Source organism: Pogonomyrmex barbatus, unplaced genomic scaffold (genome assembly GCF_055798465.1).
Source record: "Pogonomyrmex barbatus isolate J1 unplaced genomic scaffold, ASM5579846v1 scaffold12, whole genome shotgun sequence".
NCBI lineage: Eukaryota > Metazoa > Arthropoda > Insecta > Hymenoptera > Formicidae > Pogonomyrmex > Pogonomyrmex barbatus.
In genome coordinates, this window is record NW_028297108.1 from 6,740,007 (window position 1) to 6,758,138 (window position 18,132).

Sequence of the window (18,132 nt, forward strand, 5' to 3'; positions counted from 1 at the left end):
CACCACGTGTCCACTTCGATGACGGCGGTGAGCATATACACATGCCCATCTAAAAATAGTTCGTTGAGTCAGAGTTGCAATCCGATCGGCGCAGACCCGGGAACTTGAACGGGCTGATCGGTCGAGAGAGAAGGATAGAGAGAGAGAGAAAGAGAGGAATGGACTTGTTGCGATATCGCAAGATCATAATCTACGCATTGACATTTTTGGCATACGCCTGGTCAGGCTATGGCGCTGGGCTGTTGGCGAATTTACGGGACGCCGTGCTGGCGGCGGAGACCGTCTTCCACGACTTGTTCGCCAATGCCATAACAGTGGCGAGGAAGATCAAGGACGTGCACGAGGTGTTTGACGCCGCCGTGGAGGAGAACTGCGTCTTCCAGTGTCCCGACGGTGAGTATCTCCTTCGAGACGCGATTTATTCGTCGCAGCCGCGTTATCAGGTTATCTCTCCAAGCGCGCCGCTATTGGTCGATTCCTCGATTGATTCGCATTCGGAGTATTCCTATTTCTATTACACCTCCTACACCCTGTCCCTTTCCGAGGGTTCTTATGTCCATTTGAAATGGAAATGTCTCCTCGTTTCTGATTTTTTGAATGAATAAAATATTAGGTTTTGTAAATCATAACTTTTTTTTTTTAATTTCGGGGATTCAAACAACTCCAACTCTCATCCTCACCTTGGATAAAAATTCAGGATAAAAATTCAGGATAAAAATTTATTTTTATAATCAAAGGTAGAAATGAATAAAAATCTTTCTTTCCATATGTTAAACAATTAAAAACAAATAATTTTGCTCATTTTTTTAGTCCCAAAAATTAAAAAAAAAATAGAGTATTAATTAAAAAGTAAATTAAAGAGAAGATTGAAGTTAAGTTATATCAGTAAAATGAATATGTGAAATTAACGGCTGACATGGTGCATTGTGATTGGACAGGCGATGTTGCGATTGAAAAATGGCGCGATTATTCAAATCGTTTCAGGATCCACACCGAAGGCAGACTGGAATCACAAGTCACGTAGCGACGGATGCGGTTCCCTCGGGATTCAGGTTAGCGCTCTCTCGAGAAATAGATAAATAAAATTATTGATATATAAGTAAGCTGCGCTAAGAAATTTTTATATATTAAAAATTTTTATAATTATTATCTTTATGTTTCTTAATTATATGAACAAGTAATTATAATCGACATTTATAATTTAACATAGCTCGAATTCATCGTCAAATTTATATTAAACAATTCGATTTACGTTAATTGAACATACAATTTAATAGCAAAATCAATTTGCAATTATTTATAATTTAACTTACAATGTTAAATATAAAATATTTTTGCTTTTGTATTAAATCGCGGCACACACACACGCCCCCCCCCCCACACACACACACACACACTTTATATTAATATGGTGTCATTAAAAATTGTTACAATATTTATAGGTGAACCAAGACTATCTTCCGCTTGCTGAAATGACGAAGTGCTGCGACTTCCATGATATTTGTTACGACACTTGCAACTCGGACAAGGAGAAGTGCGATCTGGAATTCAAGAGATGCCTCTACAAATATTGTGACTCGTATCAATCCACCGGCGTCAGCATTGTAAACACATGTAAAGCTGCGGCTAAAGTCCTCTTTACGGGAACGATCACGCTGGGTTGCAAGAGTTTCCTTGACGCTCAAAAGGAAGCTTGCTATTGTCAAGGCAAACCGAATAAAAATAAAAAATCAAAGAAAGCGGCTCAAGCCGGTGGAGAATTATAAGTGTAATATGATAGGGACAATACGATATATTTATACAACAAAACATATTAAATAGAATAGAAATTATATTTTATCCTCTAACAAACAAAAATTAATTTTGGTGGTAAGTCGTTAACTATACTGTAATTTATAAAAAACTTTAAATTAAATGTAAATTGTAGATTTTGTAACAAAAACAGTTAAGTTTCTTGTGATATTATAATTGTAACAATGTTAATTATGAAATTATGTTAAAGAATAGGAAATAGAGAATAGGATAGCAGCATATGTGATTTGAATTTGATTATGTTGTAAATATTGAAAATGATTCTTTTTGTACGTATCAATATGAATCGTATCAAAATCGTGCTTGTCTTTTGAAAAAACAGTGGACGGTCTTTCATAATACAAATGTCAATGTGGATCGATGTGACAACTGTTCTCATGCAAAATCACCGAGTCGGAACCAGTGTAGACAATAAATAATAAATTATTAAGTAACGCTAATTGTCGCGACAATCATTGATGTCTCCGTAAGAAGAGACGGAAATGGGAAACATCAACTCTACACAACCTCCAAAAGCTCAAAAAGATCGGAAGAAAGAGAGTAGCAAGTAAGATAATTTCTACTTTATGACGAAAAATAAATTCAATGACGTAAATTCAATCTTTTTCCTTAATATTCTCGACACATGACATATTCGAGTACAAATAAGATTAAATACCATATGTTAATTACCTTGCATCAGGTCAGAGAAAAATATTTTTCGCAGAGCTTTCTTGCAATTTGTGTAGAAGTTTTTGTTGACATAGAATATAATTCCTTCTTTTTAAAATTTCTTTAAAGTATAATTATTTACATAATATGAAAAACACAAAAATTACCTTCCTTTGACGTTATGCTTAAGATGCTATAGATTTTAATTTTTTTAAAATTTATTGACAAGATCAATGGAGCACGCAAAAGCGTACTTTGCAGTTTCACCTTTCACGTAGCGCAGATACTGGAAAAGCTAGACAACCTGCGACCGGAAACAAAATCTCCACTCAAACTTCACAAGATAAACATGTCGTTCGGCCTCGTACGACGAATCCTTTCATCATTTTTTTCCTGCAACTACGCAGCAAAAAGCCGAATGAACATGCCACTGTGATAGCACGAGCTGCAGGCAAATTGTGGTCCCAGATGACTCCCGAACAGAAAAAGAAATATGTGGATCTTGCCAATGCGGAGAAGAAACGACGCCAGGAAAAGAAATGGAAGAGAAATCGTTTGTCCGCACGTTCGAGGTAATCTATGGAGAAGAGATTAATGTATGACGCATATGATTTGAGCCAAGTGAACCAACCAAGATAAAAGTGTACTAAATATCCATATTTATAAAATTCAATTGAATATAATTTTGTATAGTTTTTACATTTATTGTATTGTAACTAAACGTGTGTAAAAATCTAAGAATTGTTTTTATATAATTTATCATTACCAACTTGTTTCACTTTCGCTCAGAAGCTTTTGTAAGTGTGTGAGACAGAGATCTGATTGCATTTCTATGTCCAGGATGAAGTAACAAAGCTTATTGAATAGCAAAGAGGATAATCCTACACGCCACACATTGTCGTATACGTAACATCTAGAAAGGCGACCAAAGGCACGATCACGTATTTTTGATTTCTTTTTTATTTGTTAGTAGTCTTTTTTAGATCTATGTACAATAAATATTGATGCATTTTTATACATTATTAATTATCTTATCATTCGATCATTATCCTAAGCTAGGCGATCCGCCGTTCTTTCGTTCTCTCGTCTGAAAAAATTAAACTCGTAACGTTTCGTACCATAAATATATTATATTTTTTTTTTGTCGTCACGACCGTTCCGCGAAGCGTCGCCCACAACGAGGGAGGGAAATTACGCGGGGTTCGGGGTAATGTGTGTTCACGGGGGGGGAGGAGGGGAGGGGTAACGCGGACAGCGCGTGGCTTACGTTACCGTAGCTCTTCTTTCCTTCACTTCGCGAAGGAAAGCCGACGTACGCTTTCTCTCCGCGATTTCGATACAAAAAATAATTTCGGCACGAGCCTCGCGACGCTTCGTGGAAGAGCCTGATTGCGCGCTCCGTTATTCTTTCCGAAACTAGAGCTACCCTCTCGCGATATTAGATAATAAAAACATACAATAATGTGAATACCGAATGAATGACATTGTATATGCGACAATTAAAGTATAACGCATGGTTACGTTTGATCGTGTGAGTACAATGTGTGTACGTGTAAATATATATGTATACCTGTATTCCGTTTGTTTATGTGCCCGCGCGCGTTTTTTCATCATTTGCCACAGTAATTAATGATTACTGATTAACGATAATAATAACTGATAACAACTGATAAAAATCATGTGAACGAATGGCGCTGACGATCGAGATTGACAATTTTACACCGGTGTGACGATGTCGGCGACAATTTAATTTTCCGTAATAATACAATGAGGATTATCATAGCGTTACGCAGTTACCTTTTCTTCTTTATGATACAGTAAAGTACAAGTGTGCCAACTTAAACAACAACGCTCAACAATTGATAATATCAAACAGAATATTATTCGTAAATATATTTATATATATTTATATATATATATAAATACATAAAACGTAACACTGCTGCGGTTTTCGCGAAGGAATGCCCTACTAAAAATAGGTGTCCGCATTTCTTTCCACTTTTACTTTTCTTTCCTCCAAATTATCGAAAGATAAAGAGGCGATATCTTGACCGACTGAAATTAATCTGTCCAAGATAATTTTAGTTTAGCCTCCTTTCCTTCCTTTCTTCCTTCTCTTCTTTTTTTTTTTCTTTTACCTTAAATGCACGAATTTACGGACTCGTGCCTTCGAAAGATCACCGACCGATAACTATGATTAAATTGTACCTTGTGTGCAATCTTTGTCGACAAGTTAAGAATCAATTTAATACGAGCCTTCCTCGAGCACGGAGAAGAGAAACGTTCCGCTGCCAACTGATAGAGAGGCAGGAGGATGCATGTACATCATTTATTCTCCCTTACTTTCTCCTTCTGTTTTTCTGAAATTGAACATGAGGTTAAAATGATAATGGGCGTGTGTGTTCGCGTAGCGATCTCGGATACTGATGTATACGCGCTAATACACTTCGCGAATATATTTTGCTGGGATAAAAAACTAAAATATAGTTGTATGTTTGACGAATGAATAGCCCAACGCAGATTCTGCTTCTACTCTCACAAACGTGTCAGAGAGTTCTCTCACGAGAGTTCTCTGCCGCACTGTCCATCGCAGCGACCGACGTGTGTCGTTGATTACCGGTGCCAATTGCAGCAAACATCGTCTTAGGAGGCTCCAGTGGAGATCCGTGGAGAGTTACCGTCGCAAGTGGATCAATATAATACTCAAAGAGAAATAGATTCGCGGCGGACAGAGTCGGTGGAGGCAGCGAATGATCGGGAAAGTACAAGTGCCCGCGGCGCCGGTCATGCGGCAGGAGATCAAAGGTGAGTCGCCGACGATGGTCGTATCGAAGAGAGCGTTAACTTGTCGCGCGAGAATGTTCGTTCGTCCATCCGAACGTCGAGAGAGATCGATCCGCTCGAGATAGGCGACGAGGGCTAGCGCGGCCTCATGGTGCTGTTCAGGGGCTGCATGAGGCTACCGTTGATGTAGCCGTGGTACGTGGTGTAGACAGCCGCTGGGTTCTGCTGGTGCGGATCCTGCGGATACGGCGCCGGTACGTTCACCACGCCAACCGGCAGTTGACTCGCTTGGTTCATGAAGCCCCCAAGCTGCGCCGCCTGGTTCATGTAACCGGTCGCCGGCTGTGCTACCCGATAGCCGTACTGGGCCGCCATGAGATTCGTGTTGAGGGCAACATTTGGGCTGACGCGGCTCGCGGCGCTCTGCATCTGCGGGCAGGTGCTACCCGGGTCCAAAGTCTGCCGATAGAGACTCTCACTGGGATACGGCTGCGTGAGCGATGGCATATTGTTCGCGGACGAACGTGAAGTGGATCGGCCGGGCGGCCCGGGCGTACCGGGAGGCATGGTGTTGACGTTGTAATAATTTTTTGGATAGCCCAGGCCAACCTGGGGTGGCGTCGACAATTGTCGCGAGGTCTGCGGCGGCGTCATGGTATGTGGAATAGGTGGCGGCGGTGTCAGGTTCATTGCCGGAGGTGGCGTAGGAGGTATCATCTCCAAACCATTGGTCAGCTGCTGCAGTTTTGCCAGACTACATGAATTCGTAGTCTGATGACTACCACCGGAAGCGGAGAGTGGCGTTGGCGCTGGGGTATGGGAATGCGGCATCGCGCTGGTTTGTATATAGAAATTCGTGGCAGTGGTGCAGGGCGTCGGGGCACCGGAACGACTGCTTCGATGCTGGATCACGTAGGTGTTTTGCGTGGGGAAACCCTGCGAGCCCGCTACTGCCATGTAATTGCCCTGTGAGATCACCGCCATGTTGTGCGAATGAGCGGCATGCGGAGTATGCGAGTGTGGATGCGGCACTGCCGGTGGCACGCTCATCGATGACGGTGACTGCTGATACTGCGGCGGCACCGCGACGTGTGCCGTGTGCGCCACGGTGCTGCTGCTGTGACTGGTCTGTGACGTCGCGGCGCTGTGCTGAGAAGTCTGACTGGTGTGGGACGTCGGCGGCGTGGCCCGATGCGATCTACTACTCTGTTGCGTCGACCTAGATCTATGTGTAGTTTGCGAGCCACTGGCACGCTTGCTGTGTGATTGAGATTGTGTTTGCTGCTGTTGCTGTTGCGGTGGTTGTTGAGGCTGTGGCTGTTGTTGATGTGCTGATTGTTGTTGTTGCTGCTGCTGCTGCTGCTGCTGCGATTGCGTTTGCTGAGGTTGACTGTGCGCCATACTCTGATTCTGCGCCTGCTGTGCCAGCGATAGTTGCATTGGCTGTGGCGTATGCGATTGGGGCATTGGCTGTGGCGTGTGACTCTGCGGCAACGGTTGCGGGCTCTGCGTAGGTATACTCTGTGGCGTATGCGACTGCGGCAACGGCTGTGGCGTGTGGCTCTGCGGAAGCGGCTGCGGACTTTGAGTCGGAATACTTTGCGGAGTATGTGACTGCGGAGTACGCGGTTGCTGGAGAGATTGCGGGGTATGCGGCTGATGCATCGGATGCATACCCGGATGATGAGCTGATGGGGTATGCTGTGGCATTGAGCAGTCAGCATACTGCACTTGTGGCATATTAACTGGCACCGACGAGGTAACTGGCGTCGCAATCTGCATGGAAACTGAGATCGGCACGCTTACCGGCGGGGGGATAGATGGTAAAGCGCTAGGCGGCCTCTCCACACTGTTTTGCGATGCGAGATCGCTGGCTATGGAAGTAGGTGACTCCAGGCCCAACTGACTCACATCCAAACTGTCGCACTGACCGTAATGCAACGAGTGCACGGAGTTAGTCGTCGAGTCAGGAGTATAAACTCCCATGGACGGCAGATCCGGTTGCGACGGCGGCGTTCTTTTCACCGAACCCGGATTATCCAAATGCGGCGTGGTCTTGCCACTCTCAGGCGAATGTTGCTTCAGTTCTTCCGTTTGATTCTGTAATTGCAAAGTTGTGTCCTGATGCTCTATGGCGGGCAACGCTTTCTCCTGTGGCGTTTTTTCATACGACTCGGTTTCTGACGTAACTACTGTGTTGGTGAGAGCGCACGTATCCTTCTCTGCAGGTGAAGGTTCCGTTTTTGGTCGTGACAAGTCAATCTTGACATCCTTCGGAGTTTCACAGACGATCTCATCTTTGAGAGGGCTATCACGACCATCTTTCGGTGCAACGCTGCTCTCTGATTTCTCAATTTCCTCCTCTTTTGATGAAGCAACTGGTTCAGGTACTGATTTCGATGCCTCCGGACTGCAAACTGGACGCTTGTCAATCTCGGAGTTCTTATCACATTCGTTTAAAGTTTCAGTCTGATCGTCGCCGACCGCTGGTGATGGATCTGTTTCCGCCTTCTGCAACAAATTCTCATCATTGTCTTTTTCCTGAATCTTGTTATCCGTATTCTCGTTCTCGCACGATTCTTTCACGAGGTTTTCCGTGTTAGGCGAAGCCAATTGCGTCACGAGTTTAGGCGTTGACGCGCCTATTTCTTCCTCTTCCCCTTCATCCTCATCACCGCCTTCGTACTCGCCAGAACTCGCAGATACCACTTCCGTTTCCGTAGGAACAGGTAGTCTGTTGTCCTCCGCACTCTCGTTCTTGTTGTCGCCATTACTGGAGTGCTTCGTGGACGGTGATTCCGGTACGGATGGTTGTTTGTTCTGAACAGGTGAACTCTTCACGGACTCGGGCGGTGGAGATAACGACGGAGGCGGTATCACAGGACTCTCGGCTCTGTTCTTCGTGCTGGGGGATTCTGGCGTGAGTTGCGGCATTTTCACCGCCTCCACTGTAGCTTTACCTCTGCCTCGCCTGGACAGCGATGAATTCTTAACGTCTCGTACCTCTTCTTTACCATTATAATGTGCTGTCTCTTCCTTTTTCTCCTTTGCCTGCATGTACTTGGTTTGTCTGCTAGTAACCTTTAACAAAATATCATCCACTTTGCACTGTTTCTTTGCCGGTTTAGGCGGACTCGACGTAGAGTCTAATTTAGGAGGTGTCTTTCTAGTATCAATCGAGATTTCTTTCGAAGAGTCTTTCTCTTTCGTTTTACTGTCTCTTTCTTTTATTTTTTCCTTTTCTTTTTCTCGCTCCCGTTCGGCTTCTCGCTCTTTCTCCTTTTCCTTTTCCCTCAGAGATTCTCGTGTCCTCTTCCTACTACTTCCGACTTCCGATTTCTCTTCCTCGACTTCAATCTTTTCGGAATGTTTTCGTTTTCTCAAAGGCGTGATGATTGATTCGGATAGCGTTTTAGGTGGTCTAATTCTTCTTCTCGACATCGTTGTTATTTGTACCGATTTCGGCGGAGTCGCCGGAGTTGCATTTCTCGACGAGCCAAGAGAGCGCGCGTTTCTCGGCGTAGATGTCGCACTCTTGGATTCCGTTTCTGCACGAGTATCTTTTCGATTCTCCGCGCTTTCAACATTACGGGTTTCTCTCACCGATTCCTTAGGTTCCCTTAATTCTTTCGCCGACTTGACCTCCTTCGTATCTTTAACATCTTTTTCTTCTTTGGACACGTCCTTGTGAGACGTCGCAGTCTTCTGCAAAGCCTTCGGTTTCAAAGGCGTCGATTTCCTTTGGCTTGTCCTCCTACCTCGAGGCTTCTTCTTTATTTTCACTTTTTGTATCTTCTCGACGACCGCTGGCATGGGCTTAGGTTCCACTATGGGAGACATTTCCGAGCCTGTGTCACCGCTCTCTTCTGAATTCTGATACGGATTAGGGATTTGTGTAAGCAACGGTATCCATCTGAGACAGTCCGGATCCAGTTTGATGCGAGAACTCCTTCGTACTTTCGTCATATGAGCATCTACCTTACTCCAATCGACTACCACAGCCACTTTAACAGTGTTCGCATCTCCTGGCAAATGAACCGACCTTATGAATCCGAGCAATTGCATCGCCGTGGCGATATCATGCGCCGACACGCCAGTGTCCTTTGTGATATCGCCTAATTTGATCTCAGTTTTATTCCGATGCGCATCCAGGTACTCGAGCACCACGCTTTTCCAAAAGGAATGATACGACACTCGACCAAGATCCGAAAGCGGTTTCTCCGGTGTACCCGGGATACCCTCGACCTTGGACAGCAGGTAACTGAATTCTATGAGAAACCTGCCAAAACCCTGTCGTTGATACTGCGGTAGAGTCATAATACAAGACACGTTGTATCTCTGAGCCGGACAGTGTTTCTCTTTGCTGAAGTAACCGACCAAGTGACAGCCGTATTTGTCGTTCTTAGTCATGGCGTAAAAGAGAAATGGTTCTACGTCATAATAGAGAGTCTTGTGATCCAAAAATAACTTCGCCAGTAGACATAAATTTTGACAGTATATCTTGTTTACATTACCATCGATCTGTAATACCGAAATGTCTCCTTTAATTTTTCTTTAAAATGAAATGAAGAAGATAATAATATTTATATTATAACACGTACCTCAAATACAGACAATCCATCGCACCTGTAGATTTCGGTGGCGGGTGGATGCCTCCACTGACACTTGTCCATATGCCTATCCAGCACGGCCCGGCTTTTCGTGTATTTAAGACAAAATTCGCAGAAGAATAACTTCGGTAATCGTGCGTATTCTTGAGGAAACGGACTGGAATACCACGTGTCCACCTCGTACCGACCGAATACTATCGCGGCAGGATTTCGTGGTGCATTGCCAGACGCATTCGGTGTGCTAACGCACAATGGTTGTTCGTTATCAGCACTGTTGACGGTCAAGCGAGCTCTCTCACGTGCCTCCTTGATAAGATCCACGTCCTTTTGCGTGACTCCTGGTGGCAACGTCTGTGGCACAATTGGTTCTTCTGTAAAAAGAAGGAAAATGATTACGAGTGTTAACCGAATTCATCCAACAGCCTGTAATAATTTTAATATTATAGTTCTTCAACAATTTGTTTTTCTTTTTTTTTTTCTTTATTATAATTGATACTATAATACTATTATACTTAATTACTGATACGTTTGCTTTACGTACGAGACACTGCTACCTATGACTGCAATAGTTTGTTGTATGAGAAAACATAGGAAAAATCATGTGTTCAATGTAAAAATCTGACGAACGGATTCAGAAATGAGAAATGTCATGAATAATATGTGAGTTTAATCGTTAAATATATCATTCGTGAATATAATTCAATAATTTTTATGTGCATGTCAAGATGCACGTTGAAAGATAAAGAAATAAAGTTACACTTGTACTGTAATAATTCTCTCTACATGCGAGATGTACGAAATGCGAAAATAATTTTATTGATTTTTTATTATTCGCAACTTGCCAATATTAATAATCTGAATAAACGAGATGTCAAAATAACGGAGTAATTAGTCACGTCCTGTTAGAGAAATCGGTTGGTCAAATAGGTAAAAAAAGGAAGCGAAATTAATCAAATATCGACTTAGCATGGTGACAACAATCTAATGTAATATGACAAAAGAATGCGAATAACAATTCGTTTGCCGTTAATAATGTAAGTAGTATCCAAAGCAAAGCTGTGGGTTAGATTAGTGGGATGTGTTGGCAGAGTATCAAAGTTGGCTCTTCGACGGCAGGAACTTCTTGTTTTTTTTTTGTGAAGGGGTAAGGGGACGGTGGTTATACAACAGTGCCTGCTAAATGTCAGCAGCAGCAGGTAGGCTTCAGTGTGAATGGTACAGGAGAGCGGCTGAGTGAGATAAGCCACTTAGTGCCGTACTTCTTCAGTGCCTGGAAATTAGTTATTCTCGGTCTTTCTTTTTTACAAGGAGGGAAAGAATAGAGAGAGAGAATAAATCGAAAGTGTTCGATTAAATGTTGCACAGTATGCAAAAAATGAATTCTATTTTTTACGAGAAACAATCAAGATTGATCATTCGACTGATGTATCTTTTGGAAAATAGAACTTTGTTGTCTGTCTCTGTAAGTTGATTCACAAAATTGTAATGAAAAAACTTGTTTCACGCGTTGATGTACGAAAAATCACATATAATGTAATAATCGGTCGATTAGTCAAAATAAGAAATAGTCCAAATGTACACAATGAGAGACTAAAAATTTTTCTGTAAAAATTGTGCGAATGTTATATGTGCATGATATAATACGTTTATATTTGCGACTATGTATACTCGTGTATCCTGTATAAATATCCTGAAAAATGAGATGACTAAATCTAAAATAATAAATGCAGGATGAAGGCCTCTATGTAAGGACATATTCTTCAAAATTGTCTTAATATCTCTCGATTTAACAATCATCTTCAAATGTACGTAGCATGGACAAAGGAAAAAAATGCCAGAGCCAAGTAATAACATGATTAACAACATGCAATAACCACAGTAATGTAAACCACAATGTAAAACCAATGAAAACGAGTTCTTGGAAAATTGCTCTAGTAAAACTTATATATACATCAAATCATATTTTTTTTTTCTACAATATATCTACGTGTTATCATTGATTTTACATCATGTAGCAGATAAACGTCCTATCAAGAAACCTGATTGTTCCTGATGTGGTTAAAAATAAATCAATTCTATTGAAAATTTTTATAATCATTCATGTACAACATATTTAAGACTCGACAATATTTAGCTTTAACGACATCATCGGAACAATCACGTTATCCTGAAAAAAAGTTACGGTCATCAGACGCACGTGTACCACACATCATACCACACCACACCGCCAACACATCCACGTGGTCGTGAGCGAGGATTAGATTAGAAGGAAGTCTTCATTGCGACTTTTTTTAGGGTGCATCATCGAGGTTAGGGATTTGTGAACGGGTGGGGTAGACTCTTACCCTTCCTGGTGGAGCAGGGTGTCGCGCGGGGTGTCGTGGTGGTGTTGGTGGTGGTGGCGCTAGTACAGGCTCGTGGATTGGATTTTGGATTAGGACTTGTCTTGACGGGATCGGAACCGAGGCCTGAGGATTTCGCAACGGCGGATACAGGGTGGCGTATCTGCGTACTCGTGTCCGAAGCTGTTTGCTTCTTTCGTGATTGTTGCTGCTGCTGCTGCTGCTCGTGTTTCGACGACGACGGTGACAATGGCTCGGCGGCGCATTTTACGAGCGACGGCGCATCGTCTCGCATCAATTTTCTCCTCTCGTGCTCGTGTCTTTTACTGTTTACTGCGGTTTTCACCAGATTCGAAGGTGTCATTCTCGGTAATTTCTCGTTAATCGAGCTTAATACACTCTCGTCAGAAGGTACAAAGATACCGGGTTTCGGTACTCTCGATACCTCGGTGATAGCTTCAGTCTTTTTTCGATCCTTGAGTTTACTCGTATTAGGTGATTCATCTGATTTGTTTCTCTGTGTGCTTCTTAGAATTTTGTTCGTTTTAGTAGTATCCTCTGTATTAGGCCTTTTCCTCCGGTCTGGTGCATAATTCGGCGCTGGTGCACCGGCCGATCTCGCCCTGCTGTTCGCGGGTGCTGAAAAAAAGTGACTCAAACCGTCGAAGAGACTTCTCAATTGGCCGCTTCCCGGTTTGACTTTGTTATCCGCGCTCGCGTGACCGACCGTCATCTGTGTGGCATTGCGTTCAGATTTCTCTTTCTTTTTACCATCTGACGGATTAGCGATAGCTGGCTGCTGTATGTGCAAACCGAAGGTTGGTGTATCGCCCACGTTAAGTTTAGGTAAAGGCGCGCCGAAAGTGTTTGTGATATTGCTGAAGAAAGACGATTCTACGTTCAGCTTGGCGGCGGCGGCGGCGAAGCCCCACGGCTTGTCCTCATTGAGGTCACAAGCGAATGGTGCCTTCGCCTTGGGAGATTCGATTCTCCCATCCGGGACTTCGTCCGACGAGGAGGAATCGCTGCTCTCACTCGAGCTATTGCCCTCCTCATCGTCCTCGTCATCCTCATCGTCATCTTCGCTACTATCACTGCCCTCTGAACTCTCGCTGCTATTACCAGCCTCGCTGCTGCTGCTGCTACTGCTGCTGCTAGATACTCGCGATGTTCCGATCTTTTTCGGATTCGCAGCACCGCCCCGGGTCGACCTAATATTAACGTTCCGCGAGGGCCTAGATTTATCACCGCCCCCCACCCGCTTCAATTTACTGTGCTCAGCGTTAAATGCACTCAATCTAAAAAACTTTTGCTTCTCTTTGGAGATCCTGTCGTTCTTTTCCTCGAGTAGCCTACCCTGGCCTGCGAGTGGGGTGGGGGGTTGTGGTAAAGGAGAGGAAATCAAAGGTGGTTGACGAGGGGAGACAACACCCGCATTACCGTCCGAGCTGCTGTCCACCTGAGCCACTCCCGTGTTGCCCTTCTTGCCGGATTGCGCATTCGCGAAGGATTTTCTGGATACCATCGATCTGCAAGAAAATCATCGACAATGCGTATATTAATCTCTCGACTCTTTAAAGTCATATCACACCATTATATTTATCTCGAATTTAAAAATATTATCATATGATGATTACTGAAGCAAGCAAAAGAGAGAGAACTTATCGAATATATCCAAACACACTCACTTTCGATTCTCGCGTAACTTGCTGAGCCTCTTCCTCGCGTTTGTCGGCGTATCGTCGGTATTCGCATCCTGCGCCTTGCCCCGTTTGCCATCTTCCTTGCTGACGGGCGTGTGTGCTGTTTGACAATGTCGACACTTCCACGGCGCCTTGTTCTTCTTGTCGAGGGCGGGATCGAGACAGGCGGGATGGTAACACTTTACGCAGCCGGCGCACTTGACGAGATAATTCTGTGACTCTCGTTCCAGCTGGCAGCCGGCACAGGTCGGCGAACAGTCGTCGCAGGACCAGGTTACTCCTCGATCGACGAGCAGCGAGAGCTCCGGTGGCGCGCAAGAGTTGTGCAGAGCTGCGCCACAGACGCTGCACCTGCTTAGCTTCTCGTTGGCGTTACGTTTGCTGTTGTTGTTGTTTCCGGCCATCGTGGCGCCGAGACATTCCCTGCATATCGGCAATGGAGCTGGCAACTGCGGGAAACGAATAGAAGTCGATAAATTGATAGAGTAAAAATAATCCAAAGAAATATGCAAATAATTATAATGCGGAAAAGCATACAATATTAGTTAGAATTTATTGGACTTGTGATATGTGTCAACTCGATCTAGGTATTTTACGCTCGAGAGACCAACGTCGAATATTATTGAAAATTTTCTTCGTCATCTTGAAGAGGAAAATCCTCTATAAATTGCAAAGTGATTTAAACAGTGAAACTTTCGAAGCCTTCATACGCCAGCTGCGTATCAGTCACTGCATATCGGTGGCTCGATAACGTCTATCGTGTATACAAAAGACGAGTGAGTCCCGGTGCGGAACATAATTATTCATTTTGGTGGCGGTAACGCAGAAACGCTGCCTGGACGCGGCCGGGACTCTTATGCGTTGAAGGGGTGCATCTTATTAAGAACGCGTTACACCAAACGCGATTCAGCAACGGTAACGATAATTTCGAAGAAACCTACTTTCAGAAATATTTTCCTCACAATTGTGAAAACGTGTCGCGATTCAAGTCGAAATTATTTTCCCATTTTTTTATCTCGATTAGAATTTTTATATCTGCTTTGAAAATTTCGTTTACTATTTATTTCAAACACAACATAAAAAATTAATTCGTATAAAATAAACCTCCATCACAATTCTTTAGATTCGGGATCTATAGATCTTAAACTAAGTAACGGTAAAATTTCGACTCGAGAAGATATAAACGTTCTGAAATTTACGATTTTATATATTCTGAAATATTTCCAAACTTGCAACAAATTAAAATTATTTTATTACATATATATACCAATAAGTGGCACGGTATTAAAATGATTCCTAGATTTTAAAAAAATTAAAAAAAGAATATTCAGCAATACAGACAGAAGTCACGTGCCTAAACGCAGGAAGCTTTCTGAAGAAATCGGCTCTTTTCGACCAATCAAAGAACTAAATTTCATGCGATATAAATATTTTTTCCTCAAAACGCCGGCTCGCTCGAATGTTAAAAGTAAGGTGCAATAATCTAATGCAAATACACGCGCCGTGTATGTTTTCTTCGGCTGGGAAGACGGCGAATTAGAGAGAAAGTGTAGCGCGGGCGAGCAGCCTCAGTTTCTCGCGGCCGCTGCGACCTGTTGCGCGATCGAACCGACTCGCTGTATCGGCGCTTTGTATTACGCGTGCATTCGCGAAATGTTTCACGCGCCGACGTCGCCCGACGTTAATTTCATTCCGCGTCGGAGTCGCGCGAAACACGCTCCAGGTCACCATGACTCCGGGCGGTATTGTCTGTCGCCGCGTGCGCCACAAATAACGACAGCGCGCCGGACATCTAAATTAAATTATATCCATTCCTAGCAAACGTGAAGATTAACTCTAATGTCCGTTTAATTTGCCCTCTTTATCTCTCTCTGTCTCTCTCTCTCTCTCTCTAGCTTTCAGAGCTAATAAAGGATAAAAAGAAAGTTAAACCGAGATTAAAGTTAATCTACCCTGATAGAAGTTAATTGTCAAATAACAACCATCACCGCTGTTGACCGGCCTCTAACAAAAATCTTGGATTGCTCATTCTTCTCGGAACGACATTTTTTAAATTGTAAACTGATCAGATAGGCAATCGCTGAGTCACACGTTACCAGAAGCCCGATAAAGTTAATAAGGATAAAAGTTCAAAAAGTTTGTGCGCTTTTAACAATTGTGAAAAAATTTAGGTAGTTATTTGTAATCAAAATGTTCTTGTATATATAAATAAATAATAGAAACATTAATTAATTTATAGACTTAAGACTTTAATACCTAATAATTATTCTTTGAATTTATATCAATTTAATTCAATAGGCTTTATTTCTATCGTCAATGTGTAAAATATATAATTTTTTTCAAGTCAAAAGAATATAAAGAATTGAAATTCATTTGAAGTCTTTTGATTTTTCCGAGTACATGGATTTATCGAGAATCTGTTCTTTAACAAAAGTGCGATTTCTCGATAAGCGTTCTCGATAACTCCGCGGTACAAACAATCGTCATCTTAGCAAATTCCATTTCGCCGGGTCGCTCGAGAATCAGCGACCGAGGTCACTCTTTGGGAGACGTTCGAGTTCGGGCACGGGCGAATTGGATTTATCCGCGGGTCAACGAGGGCTGTCGCCGACGAGCGTCGCGATCGACCGGGCGGTGGTTCTCGCCCGCTGTATAATTTTCAAAATGGTCGGTCTCGCAAAACAGCGCGCGGCTCGGCGATCGATCGCCCCCGCGGCGCGGCGATTTGCGGTGTAACGACGAGGTGGGTCGCGGAATAACAGAGAGAAGAGAGGAAAAAAAAAAAAAAAAGCGCGGGAAACGCGGACGCCGGGCGACGTACGGCGCTCGTCGGCCATCCCGGGGGGTGCCCACCTGATGCGTGACGGGGACGGCATCGCGACGCGGACCCGCGCGTCGGCGCGCCGCGATTTTTCGCGCTCGAAACACGGTAGGGAGGAAAGAAAGGGAGCGCGATTCCGCGGCGGAGGATCAATAAGAGAGAAACGTTATACAAAACGAGCCCGCCGGAAGTCACCCGAGATAGCCCATCGCGTCCCGGCGATCTCGACCTTTCCGTCCCGTTCCCGGCGGTGTTCTCCGGCCCTCACCCACCCACCCCCCCACCCCCCCTCCCCTCCCTTCCCATCGTCCCACTCCAGCGGTCGCCAACCGACATTCCCAACATCGCCGGAACGTGGGCACTACGGCGTGACCCGGCGCAATATTTTTCCGGTTTCGAGGGTTCGTTCTCGTTTGCGCGTAAACCGAGCGGCGCGTAACGCCAGCGACTCGGTGGGAAGAGATCCCTCGATTAGATTCGACAAGAGCGCCGAATGTTAGCCGCACGCGTTTTAATTTCAGCATCCTACAGCGATTCGCTTCTGGCGTGCGAGAAATTTTATGTCGATTACAAAAATATCCATCTCTCTTTATTCCATCTATCTTCGAGATTTCGGCACGAAGCTACTAGAGGATTAATCGGTGATGAATATACGTGTCCGAATCCACAGCGTTCCACATGTCCCACATGACGAATATCATTCTTTATTTTGTCCCGATTATCTCATTGCGATAATGACGCTCGCAATTGGCATCGAGAAAGTTAAATTTACTCGAGTACGCGCGCTTGAAAGTAACTGGCAATCGCACTGGTACATGCTCGGGTTCAAGGTCGTAAAAATACTCTGCGCAACTGTTGCTCGGAAAGGTGTTAACGAAGATAAAACCATGATGCGTGGCTAAAAGTTTGAATGAATGAACATATTATTCCTTTTCTTCCTCTGGCGGACAAATTAATTTTTGTCTAAAAGCTCCAAACTGAGATATTTTTCGCAATACATGATATACATGATATATTTAAAAAAGAATTTTTAACTGATATCATTAAATTGACTATTGTGATATTAGGAAGATATGTAATTCTGACTTGGCTAATTATTTTGCAAATTTATTAATAACCAAGAAACCAAGTAGTTGATAAAAACAAAGCTTATTGAATTTTGCACTTAAAATTAAAAAATAATTATTAGGCACCGTATTCTTGCTTGGCTTTAAAATTCCAACACCAAAAAATTATTAGTAGTTATAATTAGAAATTTAAATAATAAAAGTTGTAACAGTTTAGACTTATGACACCGAGAAGAATAAATCAAGCCGAGATCAAGGGTTATCCAATGTTGATAAAACACTTTCTTCTAATGGATTGTGTCGAGAAGATATAAAGTACACGAATGCTATGATGCCTCTGTC

General features: G+C 43.4%; 3 protein-coding genes across 6 annotated transcripts in view; 2 read left to right on the forward strand and 1 right to left on the reverse strand.

Moving 5' to 3' along the window:
- On the forward strand, window positions 1-2,252 carry GXIVsPLA2 (phospholipase A2 group XII). The gene is made up of 4 exons (XM_089071671.1): window positions 1-393; window positions 985-1,052; window positions 1,443-1,869; window positions 2,135-2,252. The coding sequence occupies exons 1-3, from the start codon at window positions 159-161 to the stop codon at window positions 1,764-1,766; spliced, it is 627 nt and encodes a 208-aa protein (XP_088927797.1). The 5' UTR covers window positions 1-158; the 3' UTR covers window positions 1,767-1,869; window positions 2,135-2,252.
- Window positions 2,219-3,485, forward strand: LOC105431239 (uncharacterized). Its single transcript, XM_011645296.3, has 3 exons — window positions 2,219-2,359; window positions 2,742-3,035; window positions 3,304-3,485. The coding sequence occupies exons 1-3, from the start codon at window positions 2,295-2,297 to the stop codon at window positions 3,311-3,313; spliced, it is 369 nt and encodes a 122-aa protein (XP_011643598.2). The 5' UTR covers window positions 2,219-2,294; the 3' UTR covers window positions 3,314-3,485.
- enok (histone acetyltransferase enoki mushroom) overlaps window positions 3,406-18,132 on the reverse strand; it is a 26,185-nt gene continuing 11,458 nt past the window's right edge. For 3 of the 4 annotated variants that reach the window (XM_025219349.2, XM_089071661.1, XM_089071662.1), the window contains exons 3-6: window positions 13,888-14,351; window positions 12,203-13,728; window positions 9,849-10,228; window positions 3,406-9,768 (exon numbers count right to left, since the gene is read on the reverse strand). In XM_025219349.2, the coding sequence (XP_025075134.2) occupies window positions 5,383-9,768; window positions 9,849-10,228; window positions 12,203-13,728; window positions 13,888-14,351 (6,756 nt within the window). In that variant the 3' untranslated portion in view covers window positions 3,406-5,382. The remainder of the gene's footprint in view (window positions 9,769-9,848; window positions 10,229-12,202; window positions 13,729-13,887; window positions 14,352-18,132) is intronic. The other variant, XM_089071663.1, reaches the window with a different exon arrangement.

Bases quoted from the DNA above. Each gene is read 5' to 3' on its own strand.
- LOC105431239 (XM_011645296.3), top strand. From the start codon at position 2,295: ATGGGAAACATCAACTCTACACAACCTCCAAAAGCTCAAAAAGATCGG. The intron at 2,360-2,741 runs GTAAGATAATTT...CCTTTCACGTAG, and splicing joins CGGAAGAAAGAGAGTAGCAA to CGCAGATACTGGAAAAGCTA.
- GXIVsPLA2 (XM_089071671.1), top strand. From the start codon at position 159: ATGGACTTGTTGCGATATCGCAAGATCATAATCTACGCATTGACATTT. The intron at 394-984 runs GTGAGTATCTCC...AAATCGTTTCAG, and splicing joins CGTCTTCCAGTGTCCCGACG to GATCCACACCGAAGGCAGAC. The intron at 1,053-1,442 runs GTTAGCGCTCTC...CAATATTTATAG, and splicing joins GCGGTTCCCTCGGGATTCAG to GTGAACCAAGACTATCTTCC.